The sequence below is a fragment of the Chaetura pelagica genome, unplaced genomic scaffold (genome assembly GCF_000747805.2).
Source record: "Chaetura pelagica isolate M959 unplaced genomic scaffold, ChaPel_1.0 scaffold328, whole genome shotgun sequence".
Lineage (NCBI taxonomy): Eukaryota > Metazoa > Chordata > Aves > Apodiformes > Apodidae > Chaetura > Chaetura pelagica.
This window is the reverse complement of record NW_009954216.1, coordinates 2,251,589-2,265,871: the sequence shown is the minus strand read 5'-3', so window position 1 is coordinate 2,265,871 and position 14,283 is coordinate 2,251,589. Positions and strand designations below refer to the sequence as shown.

The 14,283-nt window shown below is 49.5% G+C and overlaps 1 protein-coding gene across 1 annotated transcript in view; it reads left to right on the top strand.

The window, feature by feature from the left end:
- The window catches only part of SRGAP3 (SLIT-ROBO Rho GTPase activating protein 3), a 44,779-nt gene that overhangs the window by 2,060 nt on the left and 28,436 nt on the right, over positions 1-14,283 (top strand). Inside the window, exons 2-5 of the mRNA XM_010003356.1 lie at positions 1,118-1,280; positions 7,702-7,764; positions 13,054-13,239; positions 14,221-14,279. Of these exons, the coding sequence (XP_010001658.1) occupies positions 1,218-1,280; positions 7,702-7,764; positions 13,054-13,239; positions 14,221-14,279 (371 nt within the window). The 5' untranslated portion in view covers positions 1,118-1,217. The remainder of the gene's footprint in view (positions 1-1,117; positions 1,281-7,701; positions 7,765-13,053; positions 13,240-14,220; positions 14,280-14,283) is intronic.

The window sequence follows — 14,283 nt, the reverse complement described above, 5'->3', positions numbered from 1 at the left end:
TCTCACGTGCTGTTGTTTTGTCTGTATGTGCACACAGAGACTTTCTGAAGTCACTGTGCCTGTCTCTCTGTGGGCTCAGTGGTGAGGTGGGCTGCACTAGCCCTGGTATCATGATCTATCTCAAAGGGTCTCAGTTGGACAGCAGGATATGTTTTGTTTCAGTTGTCATTTCTAGAAGTGTTTGTCCACATGTGGCCAATATATGAAGAGCAGTGCATGCCTCTCTGTGTTGAGATGGAATGTGTCCAAATTAATGAAGCTCTAATCAAGTGTGAAATGTTTGCTGTAATTTCCCTCAAAAGAGACTTTTTCTGACCTCCCCCTGGCTTCCAGGTGAGTCAGGGTCTGGGGATGCCCCTCAGCAGGGTCTTGCCCAGCAGAGCTGGTGGGAACAAGCTTGCTCTGTGGGTGCTGCCTGGCTCCTGGGGGCTCCTCAGGTCACCCCCTCATGCCTACTGCCACTCACAGGAAGCTACCATTGTAAATATTCAACATACATAGGTGCATTCAGATTGTGCACAGACAATTCATGGTAACATTGGATGCAGAACATTTTGTGTTCCTGCAGTATCACAAACTGGCGTCTTGCAACCCACAGCTTCTGATGGCACAGGCATGGAGCAGAGGACCAGAAAGCACACAGGGTGCCCCAAGAAGTCAAAGTCAGGCAGAAGCTCTGTAGGGTAGATTACACACAAAGATCCATGTATGTGTGTGTTGAGTGAAGCACAGGGCTGTGCCCGGAGTCATCAGAGCATCCATCTCCTCTGCACAGAAATCTCTGTCCTGCCACCGGCAGCTGTGGGAGGCTGGTAAATAAGGACAGAGCTGTGGGAGAGAGCAGCTTGGGTCAAAGAATGGGAATTCCTTGGCTTGGTTGAAGCCCTTGTGTGTAATATTTAGCCTGGGAGTTTCTGTGTTGGTGGTGATATTTTAGCACCTTTGCTGCACCCAGGGGGAGGTGTGGCTGTGGTCATCGGGTGTCTGAGCCTGGGTGGCACCGTCAGCCCAGCTGGGGCAGCAGCTCTGGGCCAGCACCTGGAAGGTGACATGCCTTTTGGGCTTGTCCACTTGACCTTTTTGATTTTTTTAAAAAAATATTTTTACAATTCCCTAGGAAAGACCAGCACCTCCTTTCCCCTGTGAACTGCTGGTATCTGGTTCTGACACAGACCCGGCGAGAGAGCAGAGATCATGCCACCCTGAATGACATCTTCATGAACAATGTCATTGTCCGGCTGTCACAGATCAGTGAGGACGTCATCAGGCTCTTTAAAAAGGTAATGGCAGAGTTGTGCTCAGTGAGGATCCATCCTTGCATTTTAGTCTGAGAAAGAAGCATGTTGTGGACTTTGGCAAAACTTTGCACACTCCTCCCTCCAGAAGCCTGAAGAGGTACAAAAAGGTCAACATTATAAAAAGCAGAGAAGGGTAACAAGACTTTTCTTAGAGGCACATGTCACAACTTAATGAGAAAAGGAGAGAGGAGTTTGAGCTCTAGACAGCAAAAACTATACTGAGGTAGACCAAGTGAAATTCTCAGTATTCAACATATTGCTATGGTTGAGAACACCAACTGCATCCCTGGTGTGGGTGACGGGAGAGCGGGAATGGCAGTGTAGGTGAGGTGTGTTCCTGACACCTGGCCCTGCTTCTGTGACCCTCTAATCTGCAGCTGGGCTGCATATACATGACAGTTCTCATAGTGGGAATTTGCTGGAGCCTGGGGGCCCAAGGCCAGTGTTTCTCACTAGCCATGCTGAGGCTGGGGGCTGTGCTGCTGTGATGGTGAAGGAGGAGCCCACAGTGTTATTAAATGTGTCTCAGTGGTTTTATGGAAAGACCCAGTAGTGATATAATTTACTTGTTGCACCACCTGGTTGCAGTTGAAGCGACAAAGGGCAATTGACCTCTAGTGGGTATGGCTTCTTGCTTCACAGGAACTGCCATTCTCCAGAGTGGGGTAATCAGTTTCTGCGGTGAGATTTTTGAGTCAGACACAATGTCATCTGGAGATCAGGAGCTGTAGATCCAGGCTGAAAGAGAGAGACAGATATTTGCCTCAGGCCTGCCAGGGTGTTGCTGGTTAAAACAGGTGTGGGTACCTCTGTGGCACGTGGTCAGCACAGTTAAAAATGGGCCATGAAGACAGGGTGCATCTTTTTCCCTTCAGCCTTCTGCCGTGTATTTGAGCCTGTTCTCTGGACTTGGGTGGAGAGGTGGGTGTTCTGGAATGGGTGTGTTGGGAATGCCCTCTGCTCTGTGCTGATGCCTGCCTGGGATGGGTGGGTTTGACTGTCCTGGTGCTATGCAGTGTGCTCAGGTGGCTTCCTGCTGGTGTGGCATTGCAGACCACCCTGGGGCCAAGGAAGGCCATGGAAACTGTCGCTGTTTCTCTCATTTTGTTTACTGCAGCATGCTGGGTCTCACAGTTGTTTTCCATCAGGGAAGCATCCACAATTGCTGGGAGTGGCAGACCAAGGCAGGGGAAGCTTTCTGAGGCTGCTGTGAAGAGCCTAGGGCTGAATGTGGTTCAGAGCAGCTCTGGGTGGCTTCATTTCAGTGGTGGCTCAGCCTGCAGCTCCTCCTTTCAGTCTTCCCAGTGTCCCACATGGCTTGAAAGGTGGGTGGTTTGGGGAGGGACACAGAGCTGCAGGAAATCAAGAGTGGAAATTGGGTTTGACTCTCCAGCTCTTCCTGTCTTTGCAGCACGGCTGCCCCAGGACTGGCTCTGGGGGTGACTTTGGGGGGTCTTCTTTGCTTGCTGCCAGCCCTGGACACTGACAGTGATGTGGTGAGGTGAGCAGGGCTCACAAATATGAAAGGCAGGGAGTGTGTGGCCTCTTGGGTATTGTCTCCTCTTTCCCAGGAGCAATTTAGGGCCTGGAGATAGTGCTGCTCTCTTGGGTGAGGAATGGTGTCCCACTAGTGACTCCAGAGTTGTGCCCATATTTAGGGGTATCCTGGGGTGCTGTGGGGGAACCTACAGGCAGGTTGAGGAGCTCAGTGGGAAGTGTGGGGAGACCAGTGTCCTCTGGCCAAGCATCTCCAGCCTGCAGCTCTCCAGAGTGGGGTAATCAGTTTCTGCGGTGAGATTTTTGAGTCAGACACAATGTCATCTGGAGATCAGGAGCTGTAGATCCAGGCTGAAAGAGAGAGACAGATATTTGCCTCAGGCCTGCCAGGGTGTTGCTGGTTAAAACAGGTGTGGGTACCTCTGTGGCACGTGGTCAGCACAGTTAAAAATGGGCCATGAAGACAGGGTGCATCTTTTTCCCTTCAGCCTTCTGCCGTGTATTTGAGCCTGTTCTCTGGACTTGGGTGGAGAGGTGGGTGTTCTGGAATGGGTGTGTTGGGAATGCCCTCTGCTCTGTGCTGATGCCTGCCTGGGATGGGTGGGTTTGACTGTCCTGGTGCTATGCAGTGTGCTCAGGTGGCTTCCTGCTGGTGTGGCATTGCAGACCACCCTGGGGCCAAGGAAGGCCATGGAAACTGTCGCTGTTTCTCTCATTTTGTTTACTGCAGCATGCTGGGTCTCACAGTTGTTTTCCATCAGGGAAGCATCCACAATTGCTGGGAGTGGCAGACCAAGGCAGGGGAAGCTTTCTGAGGCTGCTGTGAAGAGCCTAAGGCTGAATGTGGTTCAGAGCAGCTCTGGGTGGCTTCATTTCAGTGGTGGCTCAGCCTGCAGCTCCTCCTTTCAGTCTTCCCAGTGTCCCACATGGCTTGAAAGGTGGGTGGTTTGGGGAGGGACACAGAGCTGCAGGAAATCAAGAGTGGAAATTGGGTTTGACTCTCCAGCTCTTCCTGTCTTTGCAGCACGGCTGCCCCAGGACTGGCTCTGGGGGTGACTTTGGGGGGTCTTCTTTGCTTGCTGCCAGCCCTGGACACTGACAGTGATGTGGTGAGGTGAGCAGGGCTCACAAATATGAAAGGCAGGGAGTGTGTGGCCTCTTGGGTATTGTCTCCTCTTTCCCAGGAGCAATTTAGGGCCTGGAGATAGTGCTGCTCTCTTGGGTGAGGAATGGTGTCCCACTAGTGACTCCAGAGTTGTGCCCATATTTAGGGGTATCCTGGGGTGCTGTGGGGGAACCTACAGGCAGGTTGAGGAGCTCAGTGGGAAGTGTGGGGAGACCAGTGTCCTCTGGCCAAGCATCTCCAGCCTGCAGCTTCACCCATGCAATGGAGACAAGTAGCCCAGCCTCCTCCCTGCTCCAGCAGGCCCTGCTGATGAGGAAAGTAAAGGAAGAAAACTCAATTGGACAAATTTCCCTGGAGCTTCCAGTGTGAGTCACGTTCCTGGCACAGGGAGAGATTATCAAGGCAAGTGTTAGTGTTGCTAATAGGCAGGCAATAAACAGAGATGCTGTGATGTGTCAGTGCAGACCTGACTTGACCTGCTGTCAGAGCCAGCCCCTGTCACCATGAAGTCCCACAGCTCGTCCTCCTGGCACAGGCAAACCCAGGTGGGGGATGCACTGCCAGCCCCTTGCCAGGCAGGTCCTGTCTTCTCTTTTACCTCCTGCTCTGGCAGAAATAAGTTTGCTGCTTCTTCTCAGAATGGAATACAGGAAATTATATGTTTGAGACAGAGCATTGCTAGTCCGAAATAACTGTGCAGCACTATTCCCCAGTGTGAGATTTAATTATGTTCCGTGACAGTGAATTTAATTATGCCCCATACTGCAGTGCCCTGGATGGAGATTTAATGAAGAAGTGGTGTCTGTCTGGAAGGGAGCTCTTTTCTTTGTCTCTACAATAAGCATTCTTCGTTGCCAGTAGTCCAAATTGGTTCTTCCCCTTACTTCTGCAGCAGCAAGAATTGTAATAAACCTGCTAAACTGAGGCTGTCGCTATCCCAGTGAGCAGCTGTGGTTTTTAGGAGGCATGGAAGGCATAAAGCAAGTGGCTAAATTGGAGTTTGGGTTTTGTGGATGGTACCAGGGGATTGGAATCAGGCTTTGGCTTTCTCTCCCATAAACACACAAATGCAATTTTTCTGTTAGAATAAGGGGAGGCAGCAAAACTGGGAGGAGAGGTGAGTCCTTCAGCTTCCTGCCTGCATCTGCAAGAGGCCCCAGCACCATGAGGCTGGATGTTGCCCTCTTGGGAGAGGACCTCTTGGGAGACTTTGGGCGGTGCCAAAGACCACTTTGGTCTCCAGCAACAGGATGCAGGGTGTTTGGTGTGTGGTGTCTGAGCATCCAGGTCTTGAAACGTACCCGCCTGTTGTCGCCTGTGTTGGGGTGACTCACGGGACCACGCTCTGCCCACAACTGAGATGTTTTGTGTTGCTCTATTTAGGAGCCTAAAATTAGGTTTGAAAATTACAGCTTTGTGGACTTCCCTTCTGCCACACAGGAAGCCCAGGGCAGAGGCAGGAGCTGCAGCTGACTTGGGGCCATTGCCCCCACCACATCCCACCTCCTGTGCCTTGGGGAGCTCAGTTTGGGGTCCAGGCTGTGGCTCCACAGCAGCAGGGGCAGCTTGGGGGGCTATTTGTGGCTCTGACCCCCAGCAGCCTTGAGCCTCTGGGGTCAAAGAGCCCCACTTGCACACCCTGATTGAAGTAACTCACATTGTAGGTGTAACTGGGAGGGATTCATGCTGTTAATGGCTCTGCTGCCTATTAGCAAGTCAGATTTTTGAGACCAGCTAGTGACTGCCAGCACTGGCGGGAGCGGAGGGGTCTGGGGTTTCCAGCAGACAAGGTTTCCAGATGGCTGGGGGTACTTAGCACCTTCTGCTAATTGGCATCTTCTTGGCACCTCGCACACATGAGAAAGGGAGCAGTATGCATCAGTCCAGGGGGGTCTGTTCCAAATACCCTGACACCAATTCACAGATAGACTTTAATTACTGGATATTCACTGGATGGGGGGTGCTTTGGCTCTGTGGAGTCCTTGCTTTGCTCTTTGCATTCAATTATAACTTTTAATAATCTAAGGTTAAGCTTCTCAAGTATGCAAATTGTCCAGTTAGCTTTAATTAGAAGACCTCTCTGTGTCCTAGGTTTCTTTGGCCAACCAGCCCAGAAGCTGATGAGATGTTTGGGTTTTTTTTTCCCTGTGTGCACAAAAATGCATCGAGTTATTTGAGGAAATCTGAAAGAAACTGCTTGTTGTTCTGGTTATTTTTTTGTGGAGGAGAGAGGGTGTCTATACTTAGTTTAAACACATCTTCAAGCTATAATAATTGTTTCCTAGCCAGGAAGATTCTACAGAGAGCTGTGGGGTGTAATTACAAGGGAGGCAGGAAAGTGGTGTGTGCACATCTGCTGTAGCATCCAGCAGCTGGATTTCTGAGTAGGAGCAGACTTGATCTGCAGCCAACCTGAAATGTTCAGCAGCTCCCCCACTCCTGGCCTCCCCCATGCAATGCCATGTCCATGCTGTAGGGGGTGGTCCTTGGATCTACTTCATCCTACCTGGCAAGAGAAATGAAAATACAGACAACTGGATTGCAGCGGGTGGGGGTGGAGGGAGGAAGATGCCATGAGTGGCTGCAGGCATGGGGAGCTTTGTCCTAATCCTGCTGAGCTTTGGTTGTTGTGGTTGTGCAATTGGAAACCTTCTTATATAACTGTGGTGTAGCCATTTCATAATATGATGTTCTTTTTGAGAGAGACTTTGGTTCAGTTGGGGCAGAAGAGTGAAAATGAGCTACTGAAGACAAACTGGGGAGAGCAGGTCATGGTCAGGGTGAACCTAAAGCCTGAAGTGCTTGGGGCTAGGGAGCCCTGCTCATCAGCATTTGGAAATACTAAAGTTGATTGGAAATGGCAAATATAGCAACAGGTATCTCTAATAAATCTGTCAAATCCAAATAGATTGACAGGTGACACTGTATGACTGCAGAATGCACATATAAGTGAATCAAGTCCCCAAAATGGGAGGGAGTGCTACAGGTTAGAACCAGGCCACGGGTTGACTGTGGGCTGGAGATAAATGCTGCTGGAGGAAGGGCAAAGTGATGCTGTTTGTAAGTCCAGATTCATCCCTGGGTGTTTGCAGGATAAATAAATTGTGTGATGTTCCTCGTCATGGTCTCTGTCCATAGATCACTCAACCTGGGTTTCAAACATAGACCTCAAATGAAAATACAGCAATTCTGAAATAGCTCAAGTATTTGCTGTACTGGGTGTGCTCACGTTTAGAATTATGCATTTTATTTTGTTAAGGATTTATAGAAAATTAAATTAAATAAAAATGCCAGTAATGCTTTTAAACTTCAGTGTCACAGACAGAGTGGAAGAGGAAGTAACTGTATTTTGGTTTTAATGTTTAGAAATGGAAAAAATGGAGCCCAGCTATGGATTGGCAGCCCTGTCATTGAGGTCTTTTCAGCTCCCAGAGCAGGAAGATTATTAGACAGGATTTCTGAAGCTGTGTAAATACTCTTGGGGCATTTCTCGTGCTGTGGGGCTGTTCTGTTTTTTAAAATAATATCTAGACTTCACATGTACATGCTTTGGTTAACTCCACTGCAGAGCAAAGAATGGCAAGTCTTGTGTTTGGCAGGGAAGTTGAGGGGGCAGGAGGTGCTTAAGATGGGCATTACCAGAAGCCGGTTGTGCTGCCAAGGTCCACCTGCTCCCCTGGCCTGAAAAGAGAGAAGAGAAACCCTGCAGGCCTGAGAGACGGTACTGGGGTTTGTTCTCTGCTTGATGGGTGTAAACTCTTCTTCTTTTTTGTCTTCCAGAGTAAGGAGATTGGCTTACAGATGCATGAAGAGCTCCTGAAAGTCACCAACGAGCTCTACACGGTGAGTGATGAGCTGATGCTGCCCGTGTCCTCTCTGTGTTGCGGGGCAGCGCCGGCGCTGTCACTTGCTGGCACCGAGTGCCTGCTCAGCGTTTTGGTGGCAGGAGGAGGCTGCTTCTCCCTCTGCCCTACAGCCCGTTTGCTCCTCTTGCACTTGCTGGGAGTGTTTCACCCTTCACCAGGTTTGAGGGCAGCAGAGGAGGGTTTCCCAGGGGCCGTGAAGGGGCTCTGTGGCTGCCGCAGGCGGGGACTGTTCTGGCTGCTTCACTTCAGCATAAATGTTCTGGGCATGATCCGCTGTGATCCCTGGTGTCTGTGACGCTCTCACCTGCCTGGCCTTTCACACCTTGTTGCCTTTAGGCCCCTTTCAATTTTTCACTTGGTTGTTGATTTCTACCATGCATTAATGGCTCAGAAGTTGTGCTTGTAATTGGCAGTACTAATTTGTGGCTGAAACTGATCTTCTCGTGTGAGTCTGTTGGCTTGTTGGTGATGACTGAACATGATCTTCTGCTGAGGAGTGCAGAGAACTTTTGGCTCCTGTGTGCTCAGCTTCATCTCCCTGCTCTGGGGAGCACTTTGGTAGCAGAGCTGTCTCTGTGCCTCCAGGTGAATTTGTTTGCTGTTATTCAGGACATTGCTCTTCAAGCAGGTTTTCATAGTAGGGCAGTAAAAGTCTTTGTGTCACTTCTGCCTCTTGCCCTGTAGCGGTTGTAGTTTTTATTTTATTTGTGGTTTAGGATCAACAAAGCAATATAAAGTCTGTCTTGTGTTGGAAAATTGAGGGGATATATTTCCTTTCTTAGGTTGTATCTGTTACTGGTACATAAATAACACTGCAGTAGGTTTATTCCTAAACAGTCATTTTAGTCTGCCTTTTTGAAGAACAGGCCTAAAAAACAGAACATGAATTATATTATTTGAAATTTCTGCCATAAATCTTATCTTAACAGGTTTGTTTCTGCATTAGTTGTTGAAGGATGCAGTTCTTGTGAGACCTGCAGTGTGGGTGGACAGCCAGGTTGGATTAAAAAGCCTATGTGAGATTTGGGAGTGTGTTGTTGATGGCTGAATGTCACAAGCTGTGTTACTGATGGTGACTAATTAAGATTAATTAGAACAGAAGTGTGACAGGTGCAAAACAAAAAGACTAACAAGGACTGGGCTGACCTTAATACCTATGGACCAGTGTACTCAGAACCCAGACACAGGACAGGAGCATCACCTGAGGGATGTGGTTAGGTCAGTTTGAGGATCAGAAGTGTGCAGAAGCCTGGAGTGGATGCAGTTGGCCAAAGAAAGAGCAGGGACAGCAATTTTACTCCCACTGAGTCTGTGGCAAAACTCATCTGCACTGGAGCTGAGATTTTCCTCCTTTTGGTGCTTTGCTCCCACATGCTGAGCAGAGTGTGTTTGAGTGGTGAAACAGACGAATGGCTGGAGGAGCTTTGTGTTTTCTTTGAGCTGGCCCTGCTGCTAAGATAACAAACCAACTGTGTCATCTGCTGGGAAGGAGCAGAGAAGGGACAAGCTTGTTGCAGAAACGATGGTGAAGCATGAACGAAAAGCAGCCACAATCATCTTAACTCTATGCAGTGCAAACCAGCTCTCCTCCATCAAGAGTTTTCTGTCCTTGAGACATCAGGTGAAAGACTCAATTGCATCCTTGGCTCGCAGGTTGATCCAGTGTCTGGTGGTGGCTTGGGACATCCTCAGGACTGACCTGATGTTGGTGTGTTCATTGTCACATATTGGGTACCTGGGAGCACCGTGCTCAATAGCTGTGGCTGCTGCCAGAGCAGAGGTACAGAGCCAGGGCTGCAGGCTCAGAGGACACCCAGCTGCTCTTGTGAAACCTCATTTGTCTCCTGTCAGTGCAAGGAAGTCGTTTGTCTTGCCTGTGGCCAAGCCCTGTATCCATAGTACATCTGTGCCCTGGCCAGGCTGCTTTTTAAGCCTTCCAGAGGGGAATTCTGGGCACTGTGTGGAAACTATATAATTTTTTACAGGCTTCTCAGGCATTCACTGTCTCAAACTTCAGCCAAAATAACTAAATTGATTTTAAATTCAGCCTGGTTGCTGTTCTGATGCAAGTCACTCTGTGGACTCTGTGTGGAAAGAACTAAGCCCAAAACCCATGCTGATTTTTAATTAAAAAGGAAGTGGATAATTTTCATTCTAAAGTAGGAGTGGCTCATGAACAGTTCTGTACAGAAGTAATTCAGCTGTGAATTAAAGCCAGCTTCATTCTTTTGATTCCTGCATACAGACTCCAGCAGACAGATGCCAAGTCCCTAAAGGCAGGAGGTTTTGTGTTCCTCTGCTCACAGGTTCCTTTCTTGGAGTCTTTGCCACAAGGTGATACGGAAGAGGGATTAGTAAGTGTGAAAGGAATTGTATTCATTAAAAGTACCTACAGATACACTGCCTGGGTTAAAAATAATAAGTCATCCTTGCCTGTGTAACAGGACTTGAACTGGCTGGATGAAATGTCCCCTTTCCATCGGGAGAGCTGGATGGGGAGGCTGTACCTCCCTGGCCAGCAGGTGTTTTCTGCCAGTGTCTGTAGAACTGAGTGTGTCACACGGGGGACACACTAGTGCTGGCTCTGTCACCCTGCAGAAACACTCCCAAAGGAACAGGGTTGCTTTCATGCTTTCTTACAAGACCAGGAAGCTGGAGGTTGGTGTCCATCACTGTGCTGGGTCTCTCAGGGTGTCTCTTGGGTGGTGCCAGAGGCTCCATCCAAAGAGGAGGGGCCGAGCTCTTCAGCAGGCCCCTCCTGTGGCCAAGCTCATCTCTGCCTCTCTGTTTGGCTGCTCTTTTGGTGTCAGCTTCAGGGGCCCAAGCCTGTACTTAACATGGGTCACCTTTCTTCTGATCTGGCTCTTCTGCTGGGCCAGAACCATAAGGATGAGCTGTTCAGAAATACAAAGCACTTCTAGCTGAAGGCAGCAAACAGTGCCATTTATGGCCAGTGTTTTGGCAATGGCCTCTATCCAGAACGCCTTATTAATACTGGAAAACACAACTTGTGTTGTTAAATAACTAATGAACATTAGAACATATTTTTCTCCCTCCACTGCAGCTAATTAACTTATTTGCAGAAGAGATCCGAGGGACGCAGCTGTGGCAGTTTTTCTTTGTGACAAGAGTGTGAGGCAGGGACAGTGTGACTTGACTGCAAGTGCCAAGAAGGCACCAGGGAATTGCGGCTCAAGGGCTGAGTGCTGCAGTGCAGGTAGTCCCTTTTCAAAATTAAGGCAGATATTAAACCAAAGAGAAAGATCCCCTGAATTTCCAAGCACAAGCTGTGCTGCTTGGCAGCTGAAGAGGAACGCAGTTGACACAGGGAGCTGTTTAAGGCTTCAGCAAAATGGATGCTGAAGTTGAGGGAAAATATTTTAGTGTGATCACATTAGATCCTTTGTAGTTTGTTAAAGGGACTTTAGAGAAGTTTTGAACCTGGCTCCCATGTTACCTTTTCAGGTTCAAGCAGGGATAAATTACAGAGGAGGAATAGGAGCCTTTGTTAGGGGAAGCTTCTCTGGTCATTAGCAAATAAATCAGTAAGAGCCTTGCAGAGGTACTGGGCTTGGCTTGTGTTGTGGAGCTCTGTACAGTGGGGTCCTCCTTGCAGCCACAGGAGATGCTGGAGTCAATGGGAAAAGGGGCAGCAGCAGTGGCACAGCCATGGGGGAGGGAGACAACCTGAGTTGTGCTGAAGTTTTTCTGGTCAGGTAACCTTCCCACAACTTTGGATTTCCCAGCAGTTGTACCACTGGGACCACTGTGCAGTCATGGGACTTTCCTGACACCTTGTGTTATGGTCTCTGGGTGCTGGGGAACCTCTCCCACTCCTGCCTGACTGCTCCGAAGTGCAGGGCTTTTCTTTTTCACTCTTGAGTCTTTCACAAGAAGATGGAGACAGGGAAGATGAGGAGGGCTCAGCAAAGCCCTCTAGTCTTTCTCCGTAGGAAAAAATGCAGAAATTCAGTTTTGTGTGTTACCTGTGATGTTCACTGCAGAAACTGCAGTTTGAAGTATGCAGCTTGAATCTGTGTTAGAATTTGCAGGATTTTGTAAGAAAGCAGCTCAGAAACAAGGCAGAAGCCTCTGCTTACTGTTCCTTGCAGTTGCCTGAAACTGTATCTCCAGTGATGGCACACTGTGCAGGCTTCCATGCGGCGTTTGGAGCTGGTTTGCAGCTGACGTTTGTGCTTGGCAAGAGGAGAGATCATGTGTTTGAGCCCAACGACGTCCAAGTCAAACACTCCTGGTTCCTGCCGACAACCACAGCTGAGGAAAACTGTCTTTGCTTCATTAAGACTTGTGCAGAGCTACTCCGCTTTGGTGGGTTCCCCTCCCTTGGAGCTGGGGCCCCGAGGGGAGCCTGTCCCTGTGGCCATGCCCAGACATGGCCTGTGGGGCTGGTCCCCAGCAGGGTCAGGCATCTCCTGCCCTGTCAAGGCAATGTGAGGTACAACGTCCAAGGCCTGAAGGGAGCTGATGGAGTGGGACAATGTGACTAAAGGCATAAAGAGAGAAGAGCAGATGTGTTGCTCTTGCCAGCTCCATTACAATGATCACAGTGTGCCCTTTGGGCTTTTCTATCTGAAAGCAAAGGCTGTGGTAGAAGTTTTGCCTGCAGGAGTTTTTCTGGCAGATCAGCATCCTCTATCCAGAGTGACTGATGGCAATCTTGATTTGAAAGGACTTGGTGTTGCTGCACTGTGCCCTGGCACTGCCTGTGCCTACCAGCAGCAGCAAGAGGAGAACTAAGTGGTAACAGGAGACGAACTCCATTTCTGCTTGGACCTTGCAGCTCCTCCACCTCCAAGATGGGTTCTGCTGAGGGACTGTCTTAGCAAGTTCAAGTCTAGGAACAGAAAGGTTGAGTCAAAAGTGACTTCAGGTTGATTGTGGCCTCCTCACAGTCTCTTGTCATGGAGACCCTTATCCCAGCTGTGAAGCACTGGAAATTATTTCTCATTTCCCTGTGGGAAGATGCCCAGTGCTCTTTGAAGACTGATGTGTGCTGGAGGCACATCTCAGCCTGTCCCTGCCATGGGCCTGAGTGCGGATAACTGTTCTAAGGCCAGCTGTGTGCTATTTTGAATTAGGGCTATTGATGGGGTTCATTTTATGGGCTTTTTCTTCCCATCTTGTTCTTTAATGTCATAGTGGCCTCAGGCAGCCCTAGCACAGCTGAGACCTCTCCACGCTGCCCATGGCTCTCACCTTCTTGTGCACCACGGGGCAGGCGACTCACAAGCTCCTGTTTCCTCAGGTGATGAAGACCTACCACATGTATCATGCAGAAAGCATCAGTGCTGAAAGCAAGCTGAAGGAGGCGGAGAAGCAAGAGGAGAAGCAGTTCAACAAGTCTGGGGACATCAGCGTGAACCTGCTGCGGCACGAGGACAGGCCTCAGCGGCGCAGCTCCGTCAAGAAGATTGAGAAGATGAAGGAGAAGGTGGGTGGCAGGGAGGGAGGGGGAGCCAGGCTGGGGTTCCCTGCGGGCTGGAGGGTTCGGCTCTACCGTGTTTTCTGATGCAGAGGTGGGACCCTGCTCTGGAGGGACTGTGGCTGGTTCATGACTTACCTATATTTAAAGAAAGTGCTTTCAACAATGCACGGCAGCTGTCTCAGGGTGCCTTCAGTCATGGGCTTGGGGCAGGCAAAAAAAGGGTTGGGTATATAAAATAAGTGTCTCTTCCTCCGCAGACTGTCTGGGAGCTGAAGTGCAGCTTGTAGCTGGCTTTGCTAGTCAAAGCAGTTGACTGCATTCCAGCTTCAGCAAATCACCCGAGTTCTCAGGATCTCCAAAAGTGTAATTTTTCTGTTATTTGTGGATAAAAAACAGTGACTTCCTCAACCAGGACATGTTTGCTTGTGTGTTGACCCAGCACTGGGATGTTGTCTAGCAGCATGCTGCTGTGAAGGGTTAATCTTCTGTACTAAACCTGTAGAGCAGTGATCTGCCTGAGCAAACGCCCCCAGTCTGAGCACATCTGCTCTCCTACAGAGTTTGGAATTCTGGGACCTGTTTTAAATTTTGTAGCCTGGGCCTCTGGGCCAGATTCCACTTCGATACAGCTGCATAAATCTGGAGCAAGTCCAAATGTGTGTCAGCGTATCTGGGAGGAAAACTTGGCCCTCTTAATTTTGATGCCAAAAGCTCCACGAATGCAGAGATGAAGGAGGAGCAGCTGGGCTCAGGATGCACTGGGTGCATCTGAGCAGAATGTGCTTGTGGTGCACTGGCTGATGGTACCAGGGGTGTTCAGATGTGAGCTCCTCCATCCTGGCAAGGGTGCCTGTTTCCGTACCCGATACCAAATTGTATTAATTAACACGTCACACACAGGCCGCGGGTGCTGTGGGGCCCTGCGGTAGGGGAAGCTCTGAAAGTAGCATCCAGTTTGGGCTCTGAGACTGTATTTTGCTTTTTCAGAGACAAGCCAAATACTCTGAGAACAAGCTGAAGTGCACCAAGGCCAGGAATGACTACCTGCTG